Source organism: Danio rerio, chromosome 7 (assembly GCF_052040795.2).
Source record: "Danio rerio strain M-AB ecotype USA chromosome 7, GRCz13ab, whole genome shotgun sequence".
Classification (NCBI taxonomy): Eukaryota; Metazoa; Chordata; class Actinopteri; order Cypriniformes; family Danionidae; genus Danio; species Danio rerio.
Genome location: NC_141027.1, coordinates 15287528 through 15306656, shown reverse-complemented (window position 1 = coordinate 15306656; position 19129 = coordinate 15287528). Strand labels below are relative to the sequence as shown.

Here is a 19129-nt window from a genome sequence, read left to right as displayed (position 1 = left end):
AACATTTAAAGATGTGTTTTATTACAGATACATATCAAATATAGTTTTGTATTTACAAAGGATATACATGGATAAAACATATCACTTAAATTTTAAGAATATCAAGAATAACTTTTGTTTTATTGCTTTCACATAACACAGGAAGCCATAAATCAGTTCACTGTACACAATACAGTATCCGCCCTCAGTTTTTGGTGTGATGGAGATCTTTCCGTCATCTCCAGTAAGTCTGAGGAACGAGATGATAGCCAAAGTTTTTTCCGTAAACCTGAAATAAAGCAGAGAGAGAGAAGAGGTTGACTTTGCTAGTTTTGGTCATTTTTATCACCTATTTGCATCATGTAATTGGTGACAATGCTAAAAAATGGGAACATTTTCAAATTAATCTTTTCAAAACTTTTATTAACTGTTCAGTGTGTAGACAGATGTCAATAATGGGATTATCATGTTACTGAATGAAATCTGCATTATGACTAATCTAAACGTGACTTAATTTGGTTACATTTTTAAAATAGTGACAAATATACTGAAGATACAAAAAATGATGAACTTTGGCAATGATCTACACCAGGGGGGTCAAACTCAATTCCTGGAGGGCCGAAGCCCTGCACAGTTTAGTTCCAACCCTGCTCCAACACACTTACCTGTAGGTTTCAAACAAGCCTTAAAGACTCAATTAGTTTGATCAGGTGTGTTTAATTAGGGTTGGAACTAAACTGTGCAGAGCTGCGGCCCTTTTGGAACTGAGTTTGACACCTGTGATCTACACCATGGTGTTTTGCGACACCTAGAGGTTATTTTAGGATACTGCAAGAAGTCTGGAAATGATTGATTTTGCCCAAACAAATTAATTGCACTTAAACTACTGTTTAATTGAACAAATTAACGTTTGGAAAATGTTCAACTACATAGTATATTCACCTCCCTTTATTTAAAATGTGAAAATATTAAAACGCAGTGTACAGATATATGACTCTTTACATAATGTTGATCGCAATACAAGTATCATTATAATGTATATAAATTAATTAGTATGGTGCTGTTCAAATGTTTTATAACAATATGCATTATAAGCAATATATTATATTATTTACAATATTAAATCATGATGAATTTGACCTAACATTTTATTGACCATCCTACAATTAAAATTTGATTATATATACACACACACACACACACACACACACACACACACACACACACACACACACACACACACACACACACACACACACACACACACACACACACACACACACACACACACACACACACACACACACACACACACACACACAGTTGAAGTCACACGGTTGAAATTATTAGCCCCCCTGAACTATAAGCCCGCCTGTTTATTTTACAGTTTATTTTCAATTTCTGTTTAACGGAGAGAGGTTTTAATCAACACATTTCTAAGCATAAAGGTTTTAATAACTCATTTCTAATAACTGATTTATTTTATCTTTGCCATGACAGTAAATGATATTTGACAAGATATTTTTTAAGATACTTCTATACATCTTAAAATTTTATTTAAAGGCTTAACTAGATTAATTAGGTTAACTAGACAGGTTAGGGTAATTAGGCAAGTTATTGTAAAACAAAGACTTGTTCTGTAGACTATCGAGAAAAAATATAGCTTAAAGGGGTTAATAATTTTGTCTTTAAATGTTTATTAAAAAAATAAAATCTGCTTTTATTGCATCCGAAATAAAACAAATAAGACTTTCTCCAGGAGAAAAATTATTATCAGACATACTGTGACAATTTTCATGCTCTGTTAAACATCATTTGGAAAATATTAAAAAAAGAAAGAAAATAATCAAAGAGGGGCTAATAATTCCGACTTTAACTGTACACACACACACACACACACACACACACAAAATGCATATTTTAATCTGCAATGAAAGTATCACTACATTGCTCACAGATTGGGATAAAGGCTTAATATATAATATTATTAAATAGAACAATATATACTTTTTTATTCTAATGATGTTTATTTAAATATTATTTAATGTTTTTAATTAATATTCTAAATATTAATTAGTGACAAAGGCTGCTTAAAATGACCTTTTCATTCACAGAAATAAAATACTTTTTTTTACATTAAAAAATTATCTAATTTTGTTACAATAATTAATATCAAATAAAGGCTCTCTTGATGAAATTTTTTTACTTAATATATATTATTAATATAACCCAAACTTAACATTTTGACAAATTGTTTCAATCTTTTTTTGACATTTGACACGCATGCATCTACAACAATTTTACATAACTCTATTACATTAGGTAGTGATTAAATAAATGCTGTCTTGGTGAGTTTCATTTTTAAAAGAATTTAACAAATTATTAATTTTACAAGAGTTGTCAGACAAATAAAATATTTAATACACTAATATATAATTTTATATCTATTTTAATATAACATAAACATAACATTGACACATCTTTTTTAATTTTATATAATCTTTTTTTTTTTACATTTCTCGCACACATATGTCATTTTATATAACTATTACATTAAGTAATTATGAAATAAATGCAGTCTTGGTGTGTGTGTGTTTTTTTTTTCAGAAATATTTACAAATTAATTTTACAAAAGTGGCCAGACAAATCAATTATTAATTACACTAATATAACATTTAATATTCTTTTCTATAACATAAACATGCCATTTTATTACATTTTGCCATCTTTTTTTGACATTGACATTAATAATGAAATTCTAAATTCTAACACAAAACACCGAATTACAAAATTCAACAATAAAAACATCACTATAATAACTTAACATACCTGGTACGGTGTCTGTGTCATCTGCCCACACTGTTGACTCTGGATGAAGCCGTCAATACTGACCAAGCCGTTTTGCTCCGTTGAATGCTGCTGTGTCAAACCTCCATACCGCTCCCTGTATTGTCCTCCATAACCAGAGCAGTCCTCATACTGTCCATCACAGAGAGCATAACCCTGCTCCGTCCCAACAAAACCTCCATTCACAGACGAACACTCAAAACTCGACAAAGAGCATCCGCTGGAGTTTTCTTGTCTCCTGTAGCTCAGCTCTTCTTCACTGAGCCCAAGCTGAGAAGACAAGAAGGAGATATATTGTATGGTCAGCCTCAGAGTCTCGATTTTGGTCAGGGTTTGTCCTACCGGAGCTACTGAAGCAGGTAAGAAGCTCCTGAGATGATGAAGAGCTTTGGTCAGATCCCTCATCCTCAGCTTTTCCTTCTCACTAGCGTTCTGCCGCTGCTCGCTCGGGTTCTTCAGCCTCAATCTCCGCTTTTTCCTCATGATATTAGAAGATTTGACTAATTTGGAGCACGGAGGTTTGGTTTGATGGGGCGGCGAGAAGCTCTGATCCGGTGAAGTTGTCTCTGGAGAGGAAATGCTGGAAAACTCGGACTCGGAGCTGGAACTGCTCCATTGGTTCTTGCTTGAGGTTTGCATGTCGTGTCTGTGCTGGTGAAAGGAGGATGGAGGTTTATATGTTGGATTTCGGAGGTGCGAGGTGACACCTCTGCAGGCTCACGGTAGCCATTGCTGTCTCTGAGAGCTTAGGATCTGGCCTGGATCTGTCTGGGAAACGCTGAGAGAGGCTGCAGGAGTACGAGGTGTGAATTTTGACTCCTCGTCAAAACAACAAACCAGAGCAGAGGTTCTCCTGGAGGTTGTGCAACTGAGCAAACAACGTGTGCTTTTTGTGTTTGTTGTGTTTTATTATGTCTGTGAAAATTCTGCTTTTGATAATTAGATTTTTTTAAATGGTGGTAAAAAGTACTACAAGTTAGTGTAAAATAAAGTAATCTGCAGGAACCAATACGATTTTTTTTATGCAATTAATTATGTTTTTATTAATCACGTACACATTAAATCGGTCTGAAGCAACATTTATACAATAGTATTAAATACTTGAAATATTATAAATGATTAAAAAAAATTAAATAACAAAAAAATATTATTATTATTATTAATATATTATTATTGAAGATTTATTTTATTGAATTACTTAATAAATAATTTAATTAAAAATCTATTATAATGTTATATATGAAATAACGAATGTGCTTATTTAAACTTTTATTCATAGTTTTTATCATTTCATTGCTCTAGCTCAGGGCTATTCAATTGGCCCCTGAGATTTGTTACCACCCTCCAAATACAGTGACCAAGACATCAAAAATAAATTCAGTTCAGATGAAAAACGTCCCTGTTAGCGACGTGCATCTGTTCAATTCAGCATGAGCTGCAGAGGCTGCGCAGAGTGCGAGTCACCATAAGCAAGTGGCGCGGGCAGCCGAAAACACTTGGATATGTTTGTAGAAAAGTCCTTTGTACGATGCATTGATATCGTCAATAGAGATGCAACAATTAGCTGATTTCACTATTAACTGCGTTTTAATTCGTTGAAGTTAATTAATCATAAAGGCTTCTCTATGCCGCATTTCTGTTTCATGGAACAAAACGAAACTGCTGCAAATAAACAAAGTTATGCATATTGCCAACTGTGCACTAGTTTAAAGTTCCAAGTATGTACACCGAGGCTGATACACACGCACACCGGATTAACTATAGCAGCGGCCGTTCCCATATCAGGTCTTTTCCGATTGCAAGTTTGTTTTATTGGTAATGTAAGAATATATGACAATATGCGTGCACGAGCAGAGCAACACGATTGCTTCTTTCCCAACCCAAGCGCATTCTGAAAACGTAGCCCCGCGGATGTTTCTGGAGACCGTGATTTACGTGGCCGTAGGTATATATGGCTGCATTTCGTTTTTTCAAGTGAACACTACAGGGCGTTGTGACACCGCTCCTCTTCGCGCTTGCAGGCTGACGGCTCACCTCCTCCGTGTGGAGGGCTTTCCCATCGTAACCAGTTTGTCCGGTTAGCTCGTCAGCGGAGTGGAGGCCCGGAGGAGGAGACGGCTACATCGACGACCGGGTTCCAGTCCGGGGAAGAATGGTTGCAGAAATCAGGTAAGACAAAAAACAGAATCCAAAAAATAAAGCGAATGAGTTCGTAATCCGAAAATGTGATCGAAATCGGACAAGGGCTTTTCTTTTTCTGGACGGCTTTTGTAAATCATTGCTTGGATTGAGGGAAGGAGGAGGAGGAGGGTGGCTGGGTTGGCCAATTGGCCGGCCGCCCAGTCAATCGTTCAGTCATTCAGTCAGTCGGACAGACGGTCGCTCGACAGCGGCCCCCGGCGGCTTTTTACGCAAGAACAACACGTGTGCGAATGGCGCGCGCTCGCGAGAGGCGTTCAATACGCGAAAAAGCGCGCACAGCGGCCTCTCGTGGACTAGCGAAAACAAAAACTGCACAAATACGTACCTCCCGGGACGTATTTCGCGGTTTCTAGAAACGTCCATGGGGCTACGTTTCCAGAATGAGCCTGGGTTGTTCTTTCCGGGGCGGGCGCATACAGAAGAAAACATCTCACGGAGAGAGTTGTGTGTGCCTTTCAGAGCAATGTAAACAAAAGATATGTTAGACAAATTATTATTAAAATTATTATGTATGCATGAACGCAGATGGCAACAACAGTTCATCTAAATAGCTACTTACCTAATATTGAATTTACATTAGACGTGATAACCTTGAAACGATTATCATTCTTCAGACTATATAATCGTACAACCAAAATCTATAATTGTTGCATCCCTAATTGTTATGCAGTTCAAACATATGAATGAGTCTGAATGTAGTAGAAGCCTACTTCAGCAATGCACTGCTTTTGTTGTGCTCTGAAATACAACATTTGAATGTTTGTAAAAAAAAAGTCTATTGTATAATGCAGTAATATTATGTAGATTCAAAATACAATATATTAACATTTTGATGTGTCTTAAGGAAAAATACAGCATATGGGCTCTTATATGCAGTTGTGTTATCATTCATATAGTAAGTCAAGTCTCTCCAGCCCTTCGTTTGAAATGCTTTTTATGAACCAGCCCCCATGACAAACTAATTAAATAGCCCTGCTCTAGCTTACACCTTTTATTTATTTATATCTTTATTTTTATGATCCAGAGCTTTTATTTATTTATTTTTATAACTTTTTGTGTATTTAGTGAAATATACGGGACATTCTACCAGAAATGTACATTTTTCCCTTATAAAAGTGTGACAGGGTCTGACTTAAGCTTGTCTTGCTCAAAAAAATCAAGCAAAACAAGCATAAAATCATACAATTCAATGATAGAACACTTCCTTGATCACTGTCAGTTTCTCTATCATATGATATCACTTCTGAGTCATAACCTTAAACGTGTATCGCATGCGTTTTATGTTCAATTTAATGCAAACATGACAGGACTGAGGGAAACATGAGAACAATTGAAACATAGCATTTATTTGCATAATTTATTTTTATTTTTATGTTTTTAATCAATTGATATGAATGATAATTGATAACAACTTATGCTTGCTTTAAGTTTAAATACAATTAATGATGCTTTTATTCACCAAAGACACATTAAATTGGTCTGAAGAAACATTTATATAACATTATTAAATACTTCAAGAGTATAAATTATATTAAATATATATATATATATATATATATATATATATATATATATATATATATATATATATATATATATATATATATATTATTGAAGATTTATTTTATTGAATTATTTAATAAATCATTTAATTAAAAATCTATTATAATATTATATATGAAATAACCAGTGTGCTTACTTAAACTTTTATTCAGTTTTTATCCTTTATATTGCTCTAGATTACACATTTTACATATGTATATCTTTATATTTATGATCCAGAGCTTTTATTTATTTTTGTTTTATATGTAGTTATTTATGCATTTATATTACAGTTTTTATTGTGCACTGGTACATGAATTTAATTTCGCATTGCATCTTTTTGAATGGCAATAAAAGCAATGTTGTTAATTTGACCAGCTTAATCCATTCTTGGTCAATAAAAGTGCACCCAATTCGCATGTTATCACTCCATTGAATGGGCGTTACCAGTGCCTAGATATGGGTCAATAGTGGCCTTCTGCATCTACTGGTAGGCTCCGAAGGCTGTTATCATCCATTCACATGGTTAATCAGCTATACTAATAAAGAAAAAGAATCAAGAATACTTCAGTTTTTGCTGCTGTGTGGATTAATACTGAATGTGTGTCATAGTTAGGAATGGAGCAATATGTGTGTTTGACTGCATTGCTTTTGGTGGTAAGGTGTCTGAATAACACTGTTAAGTAAGTTTTACTATGAAGTGTGTTTCGGGCGTCTCCTGCAATCGGATCCTATACTAATGCTGGGTACCTTGGGGCTTGACAAACCACGCTGGGCATTTTACTGTCTCGCGCGGTACGCTAACGACCAATCACAACAGGCTGTCATTGGTCTAATCAGCGCAGATTAGCTTTGCGCTAAGGAGGGGTTTGGGAACGAATGAATCGCTGAACGATTCATATGAGAGTCGCTGGGATAATTAGGTAAAAATAAATTCATAATATAAGACCATGAAAGTGTTTTTTGACCTTGCATGCATATCAGTATGTTGTTGGAGATCCATATTACCGAAATATGACCCTTTTCATGTATAATATGGGCTCTTTAATAAATCATATAAATAATTCTTGTTAACTTCTAGCCACAGCCATATATGATCTTTGGCTTATTAACCATGTGGATGGATGATAACAGCCTTCTGAGCCTACTAGTAGGCTATATAGTTTCACTCCGAAAGTATATATAGTTTCACTAATTAAAAAAAATATATATTATTTTATTACATTAAACTTTTTAATTGTTAAAATAAAATCAAGAAAAAAATGTGGATTCTACAAAAATACTAGCTCAACGTTGACATATTATAATATTAAATGTTTCTTGAGCAACAAATCAGCATATTACAATGATTTAGCAAAAAAAATGGATTGGGAAATGCATCTGGGAAAATCTTTATTTTTACTGTAATTATTTATTGATCTAATAAACATGTAAGTCATAGAAACTCCATTCAACAACATTAAAAATCTTACAATCCTCACATTTTGAACAGTGGTGTAGGCTAAATCACATAGTTTAATGATGCTTAATATCTTTCAGGTTGTTTTCTTCTGTTTTAGATTAAAACAGCAAGTCCATTTTCAATGCTTTACAGACGTATACTCTCAGTCGTCAGCCCGATATCTCAAAACTACTGCTGATTGTGTGTATTGGGTTGTATTTCAAAGAGCTAACCAGCGTAATTGACCTTAATGATGTTTAATGGTGCTTAATAAACTCCATTAGCACATTGCACTTGAGGTGTGACATTCACACAAACTGGTGAGCAGGTTTACAGTTTAGTGCTCGAGCTAGTCATTTACTCTTTGAAGTAAATAGGTCTCAATCAGGCATCTAAAGTGTTAGAGTTCGTTTCTTAAAAGCGATTTGTACGATCGACTGAATAGTGAAATATAATTATGTGGAAACTTTTTGAGAATCCTTTGATAAACAGATATCAAACAAACGCTGTATTTTTGTCACATCTAATCGAATAATCCTAAGAAAATGATTATTTCTTTAATATAATTAATTACGAATAGAATATGCAGTGTATACGTATGTTTTAGATATTTAGCTAACTTTAATCGTGGCATTAACTTAGTTGCTATTAGAAACTTACCTCACGTTAGCAGCTATCATTAGCCTATAGCATGTTTTGTTGTGGAAAGATGCTAGGTGCTTCTTCACATAAACTCCGTAACATATCTACAAAATCATGTAGAGATAAAAAAAAAGAAAAACGAAAAAGAAATAAATACAAATCTTGATGAATACATTTAGAAGACCCAAAGGTTGCTCACCATCAAACCGCTGAGCTTCGCACGGTCAAGCCGTGAGTTTACATGTCCAATTGGAATGGCTTCATGAAAAAAAAAATAATAATAAAATAAAATTCTGCTAACGTTCCCATTAAGTAATGAAAAACTATATTTGTCTCAATTCTCTGAACATTTAGGCCACATTAAATTATCAATTTGTAAAAAATTAGCCTATAGGATAATTATTTTTTAATGTTTAGTACAAATAATGAGCAGTCAACTTTTGAATGTCCAGAAATTTTGCATAAAATATTTTAAGCTAATTAACATAATTTGTATTATTAAAAGAATGTTTGTTTATGCTATTTACACTTGTACATAATTTGTTGTTGTTGTTGCTGTGTCCATGTGCTGTGCTGTATCACAATTTTAATACTTTTTTTTTTTTTTTTGGTTCTTTTAGTCTGGATTAAAAAGCAAAATACATTTAGTCCTAAACAATGCAAAAATACAATACAAAAAAAAAAAAAAAAACTAACTGTGGGGGAAACTGGAGCACCCAGCATGCGGTCACGTAGAAAACATGCAAACTCCTTACAAAAATGCCAACTGAAGTAGCCGGGAAGTAGCAACCTAGCAGCCCAGCAATATATTTATTCTAAATTTGTACATTGTGAGCCTAGCTTAAAGGGATAGTTCACCCCAAATGACAATTTGTTCAGTTACCCTCAAGTGGTTTCAAAAATTTTTCTGTTGAACACAAAAGAAAATGTTGTGAAGAATGTTCTCGAATGCGTTTTCCATTTTGGGTGAACGTGTAATTTTAGCCATACATTTTTATGCCACGGTCCTCCACTTCCAGTTCTTCATCACGATCATTTGGAGAATCAATGGCTTTTTCATACTCAATACATTTTAGGGTTCTGTTATAATACTGCCTGTCAAAAAACACACACAACATTTTAAAACATCATTGTTTCCCTGTTTTTTATGAAACCAAAAACTGCTAATTGAGGGTGCAAATTGAGGACACACTCCGTCTCACAATAGTTTTTGCTTAATTTTTTTGGATTTCTTTAAAACATTTAAGATAATCTAAGTACAGTACATGAGTCAGCAAAATACATAACACAGTTCTAATGTTTTTTGGATATTTGAATGAAAAAATCATGAGTACAGTATTGGGCTTTTAGGAAAACCTTGTCAAATTGTGGTTCTGGTAACATGTGTGGGTTTTTAATTACACAGTAAAAAAAAAAAAAAAAACTTTGACAACCTAAAATTGTAAGGCAAGTCAACTCAAAAAGCTCTGCAGCAAGTTGCCTTACAGTTATGAGTCTTTTTTTTAAAGTGTGGTTTGCCCTGCTATAGTAGTTTTAATGCAAATAGCTAATCATGAAAGTTAGCCAGCTAGTTTCTTAAGAACTGCTTCTCTGATGACCCTTCTGACCGGTGCAGTGACCTCCAGGCCGCCCTCTCGCTCCATTTTTGTGTAGTGTGAGAGTGACTGAGCAGCGTGCCACATTTGGCACCTCAGTCCTGCTGGAGAATGAGGGAGTCTGCCACCTGTGTGTATTTTTACACTTCTGCCTGACTACCATTAATAAAATAACAATAGTAAATATATGTTCTTTTTAGTGCTTATATAATTTGCAGGGCCATGTGTATAAAAAAGCATTTATGCATATGACAATTTATTTATTACCAGCGTAAACGTTGTTAAAGTTAGGGAAAACTGTTTTTATTGTGTCTTGCTGAAAGTGAGGAGTTTCACACCTTTGGTATGAAAATTGAAAAGGGACTTAATCCCAGTGTAGATGTAAACTGTACATTAATAAATCTGACATTTCACAAGCAAATTCATAATGCTAATGATATTTGCTGAAAGAAAACCGTGAAATTTTAATTCTGCAGCAAAAAAACATGGATTTATAAAGTTTTTTTTAGTATATAAATAAATAAATAAGAGAGGGATATCTTACAGCAAGTTAAAATCTGTAGCAAATCTGTTGAAATGATTATCTTGATTTTGTTTCACACCTTTTGCATAAATAAATGCCCATAACAAGAGGTGTGAGTAATTCACACGTGAGCACTGGCCTTGTTTTTACAAGTGCCTTTCCATGCACAGACTCACAGAAAAGCATGGGAACTTAAAATACTGTGGTTTTCCCATTTTCCTTTCAATATATTGTGCTGAGAAAGAAAAGCATACACAAACCACTGAAAACTAGATGTAAAATTATAACTTATATTTTATTATTTATACCATCAAAAAAACAAAACAACATAAACCAATCTTTTCTTACTTAGACTTTTGAAAATGATATATAAAAAGAAGCATTTAATATATACTTAAAGCTATTGCTATAGAGCCCCTTTTTGCTTTAGAGATGTCCTCTTAAAAATACATTTAAATGGCCTTTTCTTTGGTCAGATGTGGACAAAACATCAACAGAATCATTGGCATAATTCAATCATTATTTGGAGCCATTACCTTATATTAACTATTTTAATAATCTACATTGTTTCCTCCTTAGAATTATACACACGTTACATACACATACAATTTAAAAATGTCTATTTTCATACAAACAATGTCAATTTGCTGTGATATGATCATCTTCTACTGAAAAGGCATGACAAACAATAGTTGAAAAGATGGGAATCCGAAGAACGTTAAAACACGATAAAATATATTTATCTAATGTGAAATAAACACATACCTTACCACAGTAGTAAACAAATACAACACAACAAAAATCTAGCTGATGACTGAAAGCTAGTGAACGGATACAATTGGAGATAAAGATTTATCTTCTTTACAGAAAAACAAATAAAAAGTAAAACGCACATTTTTATTTTAAAGATAGAACTTAACAGTCAACGTTATGATTTGTTTTGATATAAAAAGGGAATTCGATGTCAGCACTCACTGCTACGCTCTTTTGATTTCACTGTAGCAAAGGAATTTCCCTATATTTATTTTTTTTACACACAATATACAATTTAAAAGAACACTCCACTTTTTTGGGGGAATAAGCTTATACAAGTCACCATTCAGCCGATCTCTGGGTCTGCCGGGAGCACTTTAAGCTTAGCTTAGCATAAATCATTGAATCAGATTAGACCATTAGCATCATGCTCAAAAAATTCCCAAAAAGGCTTGCGCTACTTTTCCTGTTTAAAGCGTAACTCTTTTGTATTTAGATTGTGTACAAAGGTGGACTAAAAAAATGAAAAGTTGCTTTATTCTAGGCCGATATGGCTAGGAATCTTCTTATTTTGGCGCAATAATCAAGGAACTTTGCTGCTGTACCATGATTACCATGGTTACGCTGTTACCTACTATAGTTACCTAACTGGAGACTATTTTCAGAGCCAAGCTTTAAATAAGCAATTATCAAAACCTTTTTTTTATTATTTTGTATGAGATGCTAATGGTCTAATCCAATTCAATGCTTTAAGCTAAGTTAATTGTGTGCCCTCAATTCCCGCAGATCGACTAAAAAGGTTTAAAACTCAACCCTTTAACTTATTGAAGTAAAAAGTTATATCAAGTACTAAGATGAACAGAACGTGAAAAGTTGCTATTTTCTAGGCTGATATGGCTAGGAACTATTTTCTCATTCTGGCGTAATAATCCAGAAACCTTGCTGCCGTACCATGGTTACCATGGTTATGCTGTTACCTACTGTAGCTACCTAACTGGACACTATTTTCAGAGTCGAGCTTTAAAGAACAAATTTGTTGAAACCTTTTTGGAAATTTTTGAGTGAGATGCTAATGGTCTAATCTGATTCAATAATTTATGCTAAGCTAAGCTAAATGTGCTTTCTCCAGACCCGGATATCGGCTGTATAGATTAGAAAATAGTAAAACTTAACTGTTTAACTTTTTAAAGTAAAAAGTTGTATCAAGTACTAAGATCACCAGAAAGTGAAAAGTTGCTATTTTCTAGGCTGATATGGCTAGGAAATACTTTCTCATTCTGGCGTAATAATCAAGAGATCTTGCTGCAGTACCATGGTTACCATGGTTATGCTGTTACCTACTGTAGCTACCTAACTGGACACTATTTTCAGAGTCGAGCTTTAAATAAGAAATTTATTAAGACCTTTTTGGAAATTTTTGAGTGAGATGCTAATGGTCTAATCCAATTCAATGATTTATGCTAAGCTAAGCTAAATGTGCTCCTTCCAGACCCAGCGATCAGCTGAAAGAATTAAAAAGCAGTAAAATTCAACTTGGGAGGTAGTAAATTAGGTCTATTTTCAAAAAAGTGAAGTGTTCCTTTAAACATGCTCTACAACTTAAAGAAGTAATACTATTAAAGTAACCCTGCAGTACACTGAATCTACCATGACACCATATCTTATCTTTCCAGCCTTTTTTTTTTTGCAGTCAGTGTCCAGCAGGCTAATCATCCCGTGTCCATCTAGACCAAAATACTGAGGCCTTGAAGAGTTTGGCTTTTATTTTCACTGAAGAATGACCTCTCGAGTCTCAGGTAGCTTGAATGCTAGGAGCCCTCCGCAGACCAGCGCTGAGAAGGACAGGATTATAGGTATAATCTTGGTGATGCCAATGAACTTGCCAAAGATGAAACTGCTAATGATAGCTGCCAGTTTGCATGTGCCGTTCAGCACACCGAAAGCTGTGGCTCTGTGGACACAAAGGATGGATTATTGAACACGATAAGGAACACATCATGTTTAATGTGATGTAAACGAGGTTTTAAGGCATAGAAGTTTAGATTATTTTATACAGTATGTGTTTTGTGGGTTGTTCAAATGAAAAATATCTATTAGCAAATTTCTAGGCAATCAAATACAAGTAGTGTAGGTGGAACAGTACAGTATATTAAATGGAACAAATGGTAGACCAACAGAACAATATTTATAAGTTTTATGAGTCTTACACATATTTTTAGCATTTAATCGATTTAGCATATGCATCTTTTGTCAAAAATTAAATTTAAATAAATAAATGGTGGTCATAATTTACAATACTGTTTAGTTTTATTTTTTTATATGAACACCTTTAATGGACAAAGAATTTATTATACACCAGGAGTCACCAACATGGTGCCCGTGGGCACCAGGCAGCCCGCCAAGTTCACATGAGTTGCCCGCGGGCCTGTTCTAAAAATAGCTCACCATAGCACCACATACTGTATGAGTAAGCTGCATCTAATATATTCTTTTTAAATCACACTTGCATTGGTGTACATTTAAAAATTTTATTAAATTTTAATTTAATTTAATTAAAATTTTAATTTAAATTTTAAAGTTATATATATATATATATATATATATATATATATATAAACTTTAAAAACAATTTCAGACAATTGAAGTGTTGCATATTGAAACTTATCTTACTTGTTAAATCATTGTTGACAACTACTGTGAGAAATCATTAACACGAACAATGTCTTCACATAGATGAATATTATTAATTTTTAATAATAACATATAATTAAAAGTAAATTAAGAAAAATGCGTTATTTAATAACTGGTAGCCCTTCACACTAATCGGTACCCAAGAAGTAGCTCTCAGTTTCCAAAAGGTTGGTGACCCCTGTTATACACTAATCATTTACTGGGCGATGCAGTGGCGCAGTAGGGCTGTTGCCTCACAGCAAGAAGGTCGCTGGGTTGCTGGTTTGAGCCTCGGCTCAGTTGGCGTTTCAGTGAGAAGTTTGCAAGTTCTCCCTGAAAACATGTGGGTTTCCACCGGATGCTCCGGTTTCCCCCACAGTCCAAAGACATGTGGTATAGGTGAATTGGGTAGGCTAAATTGTCCATAGTGTATGAGTGTGTGTGGATGTTTTCCAGAGATGGGTTGTGGCTGGAAGGGCATCCACTGCGTAAAAACATGCTGGATAAGTTGGCAGTTCATTCTGCAGTGTCGAACCCGGATTAATAAAGGGACTAAGCCGACAAGAAAATGAATGAATGAATAATCATTTACTGTAGTTTTGTAATTAGTTTTTTGAGCATGAGATACTTTCTTCCTTAAAGGACACCTATTATTATCTCAGGTGTGCCTTGTCTGTAACATGTGAGCTTAAAATATCTATTTAAAAAACACACACAACCATTTTAACTTACAAAGCTGTATATGCACTTTTTTAGCTGGCAACATAAACACGTAGTTTTCATTGTGTCTAAATCTGAATGGGCTGCTGCTCCCCACCCCTTTTTAAAAGTGGGTACAGCATTTATAGATACTTCTGCAACACCATACAAAACATTTGCATGCATGTTAACCCCTGACATACAGTTGACGTCAAAATGATTAGCCCTCTTATAATTTTTTTCACTTTCAAATATTTCCCAAACGGGGCGACATGGTGGCTTAGTGGTTAGCACTATTGCCTCACAGCAAGAAGATTGCTGGTTCGAGCCCCGACTGGGTCAGTTGGCGTTTCTGTGTGGAGTTTGTATGTTCTACCCGTGATGGCCTGGGTTTTCTCCAGGTGTTCCGGTTTCACCCACAGTCCAAAGACATGCGATAGAGGTGAATTGAATAAACTAAATTGGCTGTAGTGTATGAGTGTGTGTGTGAATGAGTGTGTATGGATGTTTCCCAGCACTGGGTTCCAGCTGGAGGGGTATCTACTGTATAAAACATATACTGGATAAGTTGGAGGTTCATTCTGCTGTGGCGGCCCCTGATGAATAAAGGGACTAAGCTGAAGGAAAATGAATGAATTAAATATTTCCCAAATCATGTTTAACAGAGCAAGGAAATTTTCACAATATTTCCTATAATATTTTTTCCTCTGGAGAAATTATTATTTGTTTTATTTCGGCTAGAATAAAAAGTTTTTAATAATTAAAAAGCTATTTTAGGGGTCAATATTGTTAGCAATATTATTATACAATAACTTTCCTAATTACCCTAACCTAATTAACCTAGTTAAGCTTTCAAATGCCACTTTAAGCTGTTTAGAAGTGTCTTGAAAAATATCTAGTCAAATATTATGTGCTGTCATCATGGCAAAGATAAAATAAATCAATTATTAGAAATAAGTTATTAAAACTATTATGTTTAGAAATGTGTTGAAAGAAACTTCTTTCTGTTAATTAGAAATTGGAAAAAAATAAAAATAAACAGGGGGTCTTCTTTTACTTTTTGTTTTAACTGTCAAATGTCAAGTGTATATAAAGAAAAACATGATTATAAATATTTACTATTATTTAGGAAGAATATACCTGTAGTTCAGCATGTAAATGTACTCTAAGGTGTATTGACTGTATTTGTTTTCTGTTATTTGTGTTCTGATGGCTGTTTTTGTACCTTTTTGAGGCTGGATAGAGCTCCACTGTAACGACCTCGATGCCGTTCCAAGCTGCAGCTCCGGCTGCAAAGAAGAGGCACTGGAACAGAACCACAGCCCACTGACTGAAGCACAGGAGCAGGAAGAATGTGCAGACGGCAGAGCCTAACATGGATCCTCCTGCAAACAAACACAAACCCAGACACACAATTCATTTGGATACGAAAAACACAGCAAATGTTCAAAAGTTATTTGGCCTGAAAACAGCAGTGAGTGTTCAGCTGAATGGGTAAAAAATATGCATATACAGTATACAGCTAAAGTCATGGCAGTTTATTCCGCTGTGGCGACCCCTGATATATAAAGGGACTAAGCCTAAAAGAAAATGAATGACTGAATATAGTTAAATCAAAATGATTAGCCCTCCAGGTGAATTTTTCTTTTTCAAATATTTCCCAAATGATGATTAACGGAGGAAGGAATTTTTCAGTTTTTCCTATAATATTTTTTTCTTCTGGAAAAAGTCTTATTTTTTTTATTTTGGCTAGAAATAAACATCTCAGCAGTGTGGAAGTCAGAAAGTGATTATAAATTTTTTTTAAAAATCTGAAGCATCTGTGGAAGACGCTTTGTCGCCCTCCCTTCTCCCCCTCGGCCCGGTCTCACACTGCATCTTTAGCTTCTAAGCCGGAGCACACTTCACTGATGATGCTGAATGAATGTTCAGTTTAACAGGAAGAGATGCGCTCAGCACAGTGGAGATTGCTTTAGTTCTATTGTTTTGTATTTATTTATTTTTTGTTATTTTGGGTGCCGTACTGATCCACAAGTTTTGACGCTTATAAATGATCATAAAAGTCCTCATGCTCCATTTATTAGGAGGTTTGCTGAAGGCATCAGCTGACGTGCAGCGATGGGGTTTGCATTTTTAAAAAACTATGACAGCTCGTATTTAATGAAAAGTAAGAATGATTATTAAATCCATATGAAACAGTCAAGCATACAAGCGTACCTCGCATGAGCCCAACTAAACCATGCTCTGGCACACCTCTTCCAAATGGGCCAGGGCCAGTAAACCTAACCACACCCAAGTATGATTCGGAGCACTCACAACTGTCAGACAAACCAGGGGAGGGATGTCAAATGTGCCTGGGCATGGTTTGGATAGCCGATTGTGTGTACACCCTCATACAGGTTTGTAAAGAAATAAGGCTGAGAAAATATGACAGAAATTTCATTTTCGTCTGAACATCCTCTTTATGCCTGATTCACATGGATCTTCAGCGTCAACGATTGACAGAGGGCGTGTCTGAAGTTGGGGCTGATGTGATTGTCATAACAGCGTCAGCCAATGAAATTAGTCAGCAATTGCCTAGTGTCTGAGCTGATTGGCTGACGCTTCCGTTGGCACTTAAAAAGTTGAAAAACTCCCAACTTCTGCAGCGAGCAACACCACTGAAGTGATGCCGATAGACCCACAATTCAGTTCAGCAATGCTGACGCTGACACCCCATGTGAATGGTCCGTTCATATTAGCTTTCTTCAGTAACCACTCACCTATAATTTTAAGTCGTCCTATTTTATCCATTAATAGACCTGCTAAGATGTTGCCTGGTATTACAGACAAACTGCCCAGGAAGCTGTCTAGATAGATCAGGATGTCATTTTCCTCCTGGAAATTGAGATGGCAGCCTTTTTTGGGGTGCAAAAACGTTGTGTTTTCCAGGTTACAGTTAATGAACTTGGAATCTTCCCACAGGTCTGAAAGAAACATGACAAGAGCGTCGTAAAACAATCCTTAATGATGAAAAAGCATCAAATATCAACTGGGATGAAGGTCAATATATGGGTCAAAAGACAAAAAACAGATTTGAAAACATTAAAAAAACACTAATCTAGTTTTGTTTGAGTTGATTACCGGTATTGTAGAAGACTGTGTTTTTCAGGGTGCAGTTCTCGAAGAAGGTCTCTGTTGATTTGATGTCCTCAAAATAACAATTCTCAAAGAGCGAATCCTCGAACTTCACATTTCTTATTTCGATGTTGATAAACCTGCAAATAAAGCACATAAAACTACTTAACAAATACACAAAAATGCTTATTTAAAACTACTTTATTTGAAATGAACTGAAGAATTTAACTAAGGATCTGAAAATCCTTGTAGCAAACTTACGTGTGTGTTATTTCAAGAAAACAACCATTTATTTGTGTTGTGTTTTATTGTCATTTGTTTTTTATTAATATTGATGATTGTCATCAGAGGCAGAACCGGGACATTTCCTGGTGGCCTGACTGTCCATCTGGCCTGCCACAATGATTCTGGCCTGCCGTCCCCTCCCCCCACACTTTTCATCAACATTGCGCTTCTCCCCCCCACCTTTCATAAACATCGCGCTTCAAGAAGAAGAAGAGGGTACGTATTTACACATGATCTAGGAATGTTGTCTAGTTTATCCATTCTGGTGTAAAATTTTAAAAATAATGGAGGATTGGCTAGGCTGTGAGTTACCTGTAGAGCCTCGGCTATGCTCTCTGGGTGACAAATTAGTGATAGCTAATATTGGTAAAAATTCCTTGATTCTTCTCAAGATTGGATGCATTACAGCTGCTTGGATGATACTACATAATTGGAAGTGTCCCAGAATGCCAGAAATGAAGGAGTGGATCAATGGGATGATTGAAATTGCATCGTATGAGTGTGTGTTGGCGAGATTAAACAATGAGGGAGAAGTACATAGAAAATGGGATAATCTTAGGCGACATCTAAAATTAGGATGAATGAGTATCTACATTCAAAGATACCACAACCTTAATTTCCATATATGTTTGCTATATGTTGTTCTTCTTAGTTGAATTTTCTTGGTGTACGTGGCTGAATATGTAACATGTATCATATATACGTGTCATGTGAAGTGTGTTCTTTGTTCTTGGCTGTTGAACATTAAAAAAAAAGGTTGAATAACAAAAGAATAAATAAAATATGTTTCTTAAGGACAAATCAAGGAATTGTTTAGTGTACACCTAGAGACTA

The 19129-nt window shown here is 34.9% G+C and overlaps 2 protein-coding genes across 5 annotated transcripts in view; both read right to left on the bottom strand.

The window, feature by feature from the left end:
* Positions 1-8909, bottom strand: mespba (mesoderm posterior ba). 3 transcript variants are annotated; one of them, XM_087259878.1, is made up of 4 exons: positions 8853-8909; positions 8672-8757; positions 2809-3477; positions 1-268 (listed from the first exon to the last, which is right to left on the bottom strand). In XM_087259878.1, exons 3-4 carry the CDS (start codon positions 3463-3465, stop codon positions 215-217), a joined length of 711 nt encoding a protein of 236 aa, XP_087116004.1. In that variant the 5' UTR covers positions 3466-3477; positions 8672-8757; positions 8853-8909; the 3' UTR covers positions 1-214.
* A 2138-nt stretch (positions 8910-11047) lies between these two features.
* The window catches only part of sv2ba (synaptic vesicle glycoprotein 2Ba), a 41602-nt gene continuing 33520 nt past the window's right edge, over positions 11048-19129 (bottom strand). The window contains exons 9-12 of one of the 2 annotated variants that reach the window (XM_087258534.1): positions 18017-18150; positions 17656-17859; positions 16119-16278; positions 11048-13475 (exon numbers count right to left, since the gene is read on the bottom strand). In XM_087258534.1, the coding sequence (XP_087114660.1) occupies positions 13292-13475; positions 16119-16278; positions 17656-17859; positions 18017-18150 (682 nt within the window). In that variant the 3' untranslated portion in view covers positions 11048-13291. 2 annotated transcript variants of the gene reach the window in all.

Excerpts from the sequence above, each read along its gene's own strand:
- mespba (XM_087259877.1), bottom strand. Across the intron at positions 3,473-8,671 it reads ATGATAGCTGCTAACGTGAG|ACACGACATGCAAACCTCAA; the intron begins GTAAGTTTCTAA and ends TCACCAGCACAG. Across the intron at positions 269-2,808 it reads TGACACAGACACCGTACCAG|GTTTACGGAAAAAACTTTGG; the intron begins GTATGTTAAGTT and ends GCTTTATTTCAG.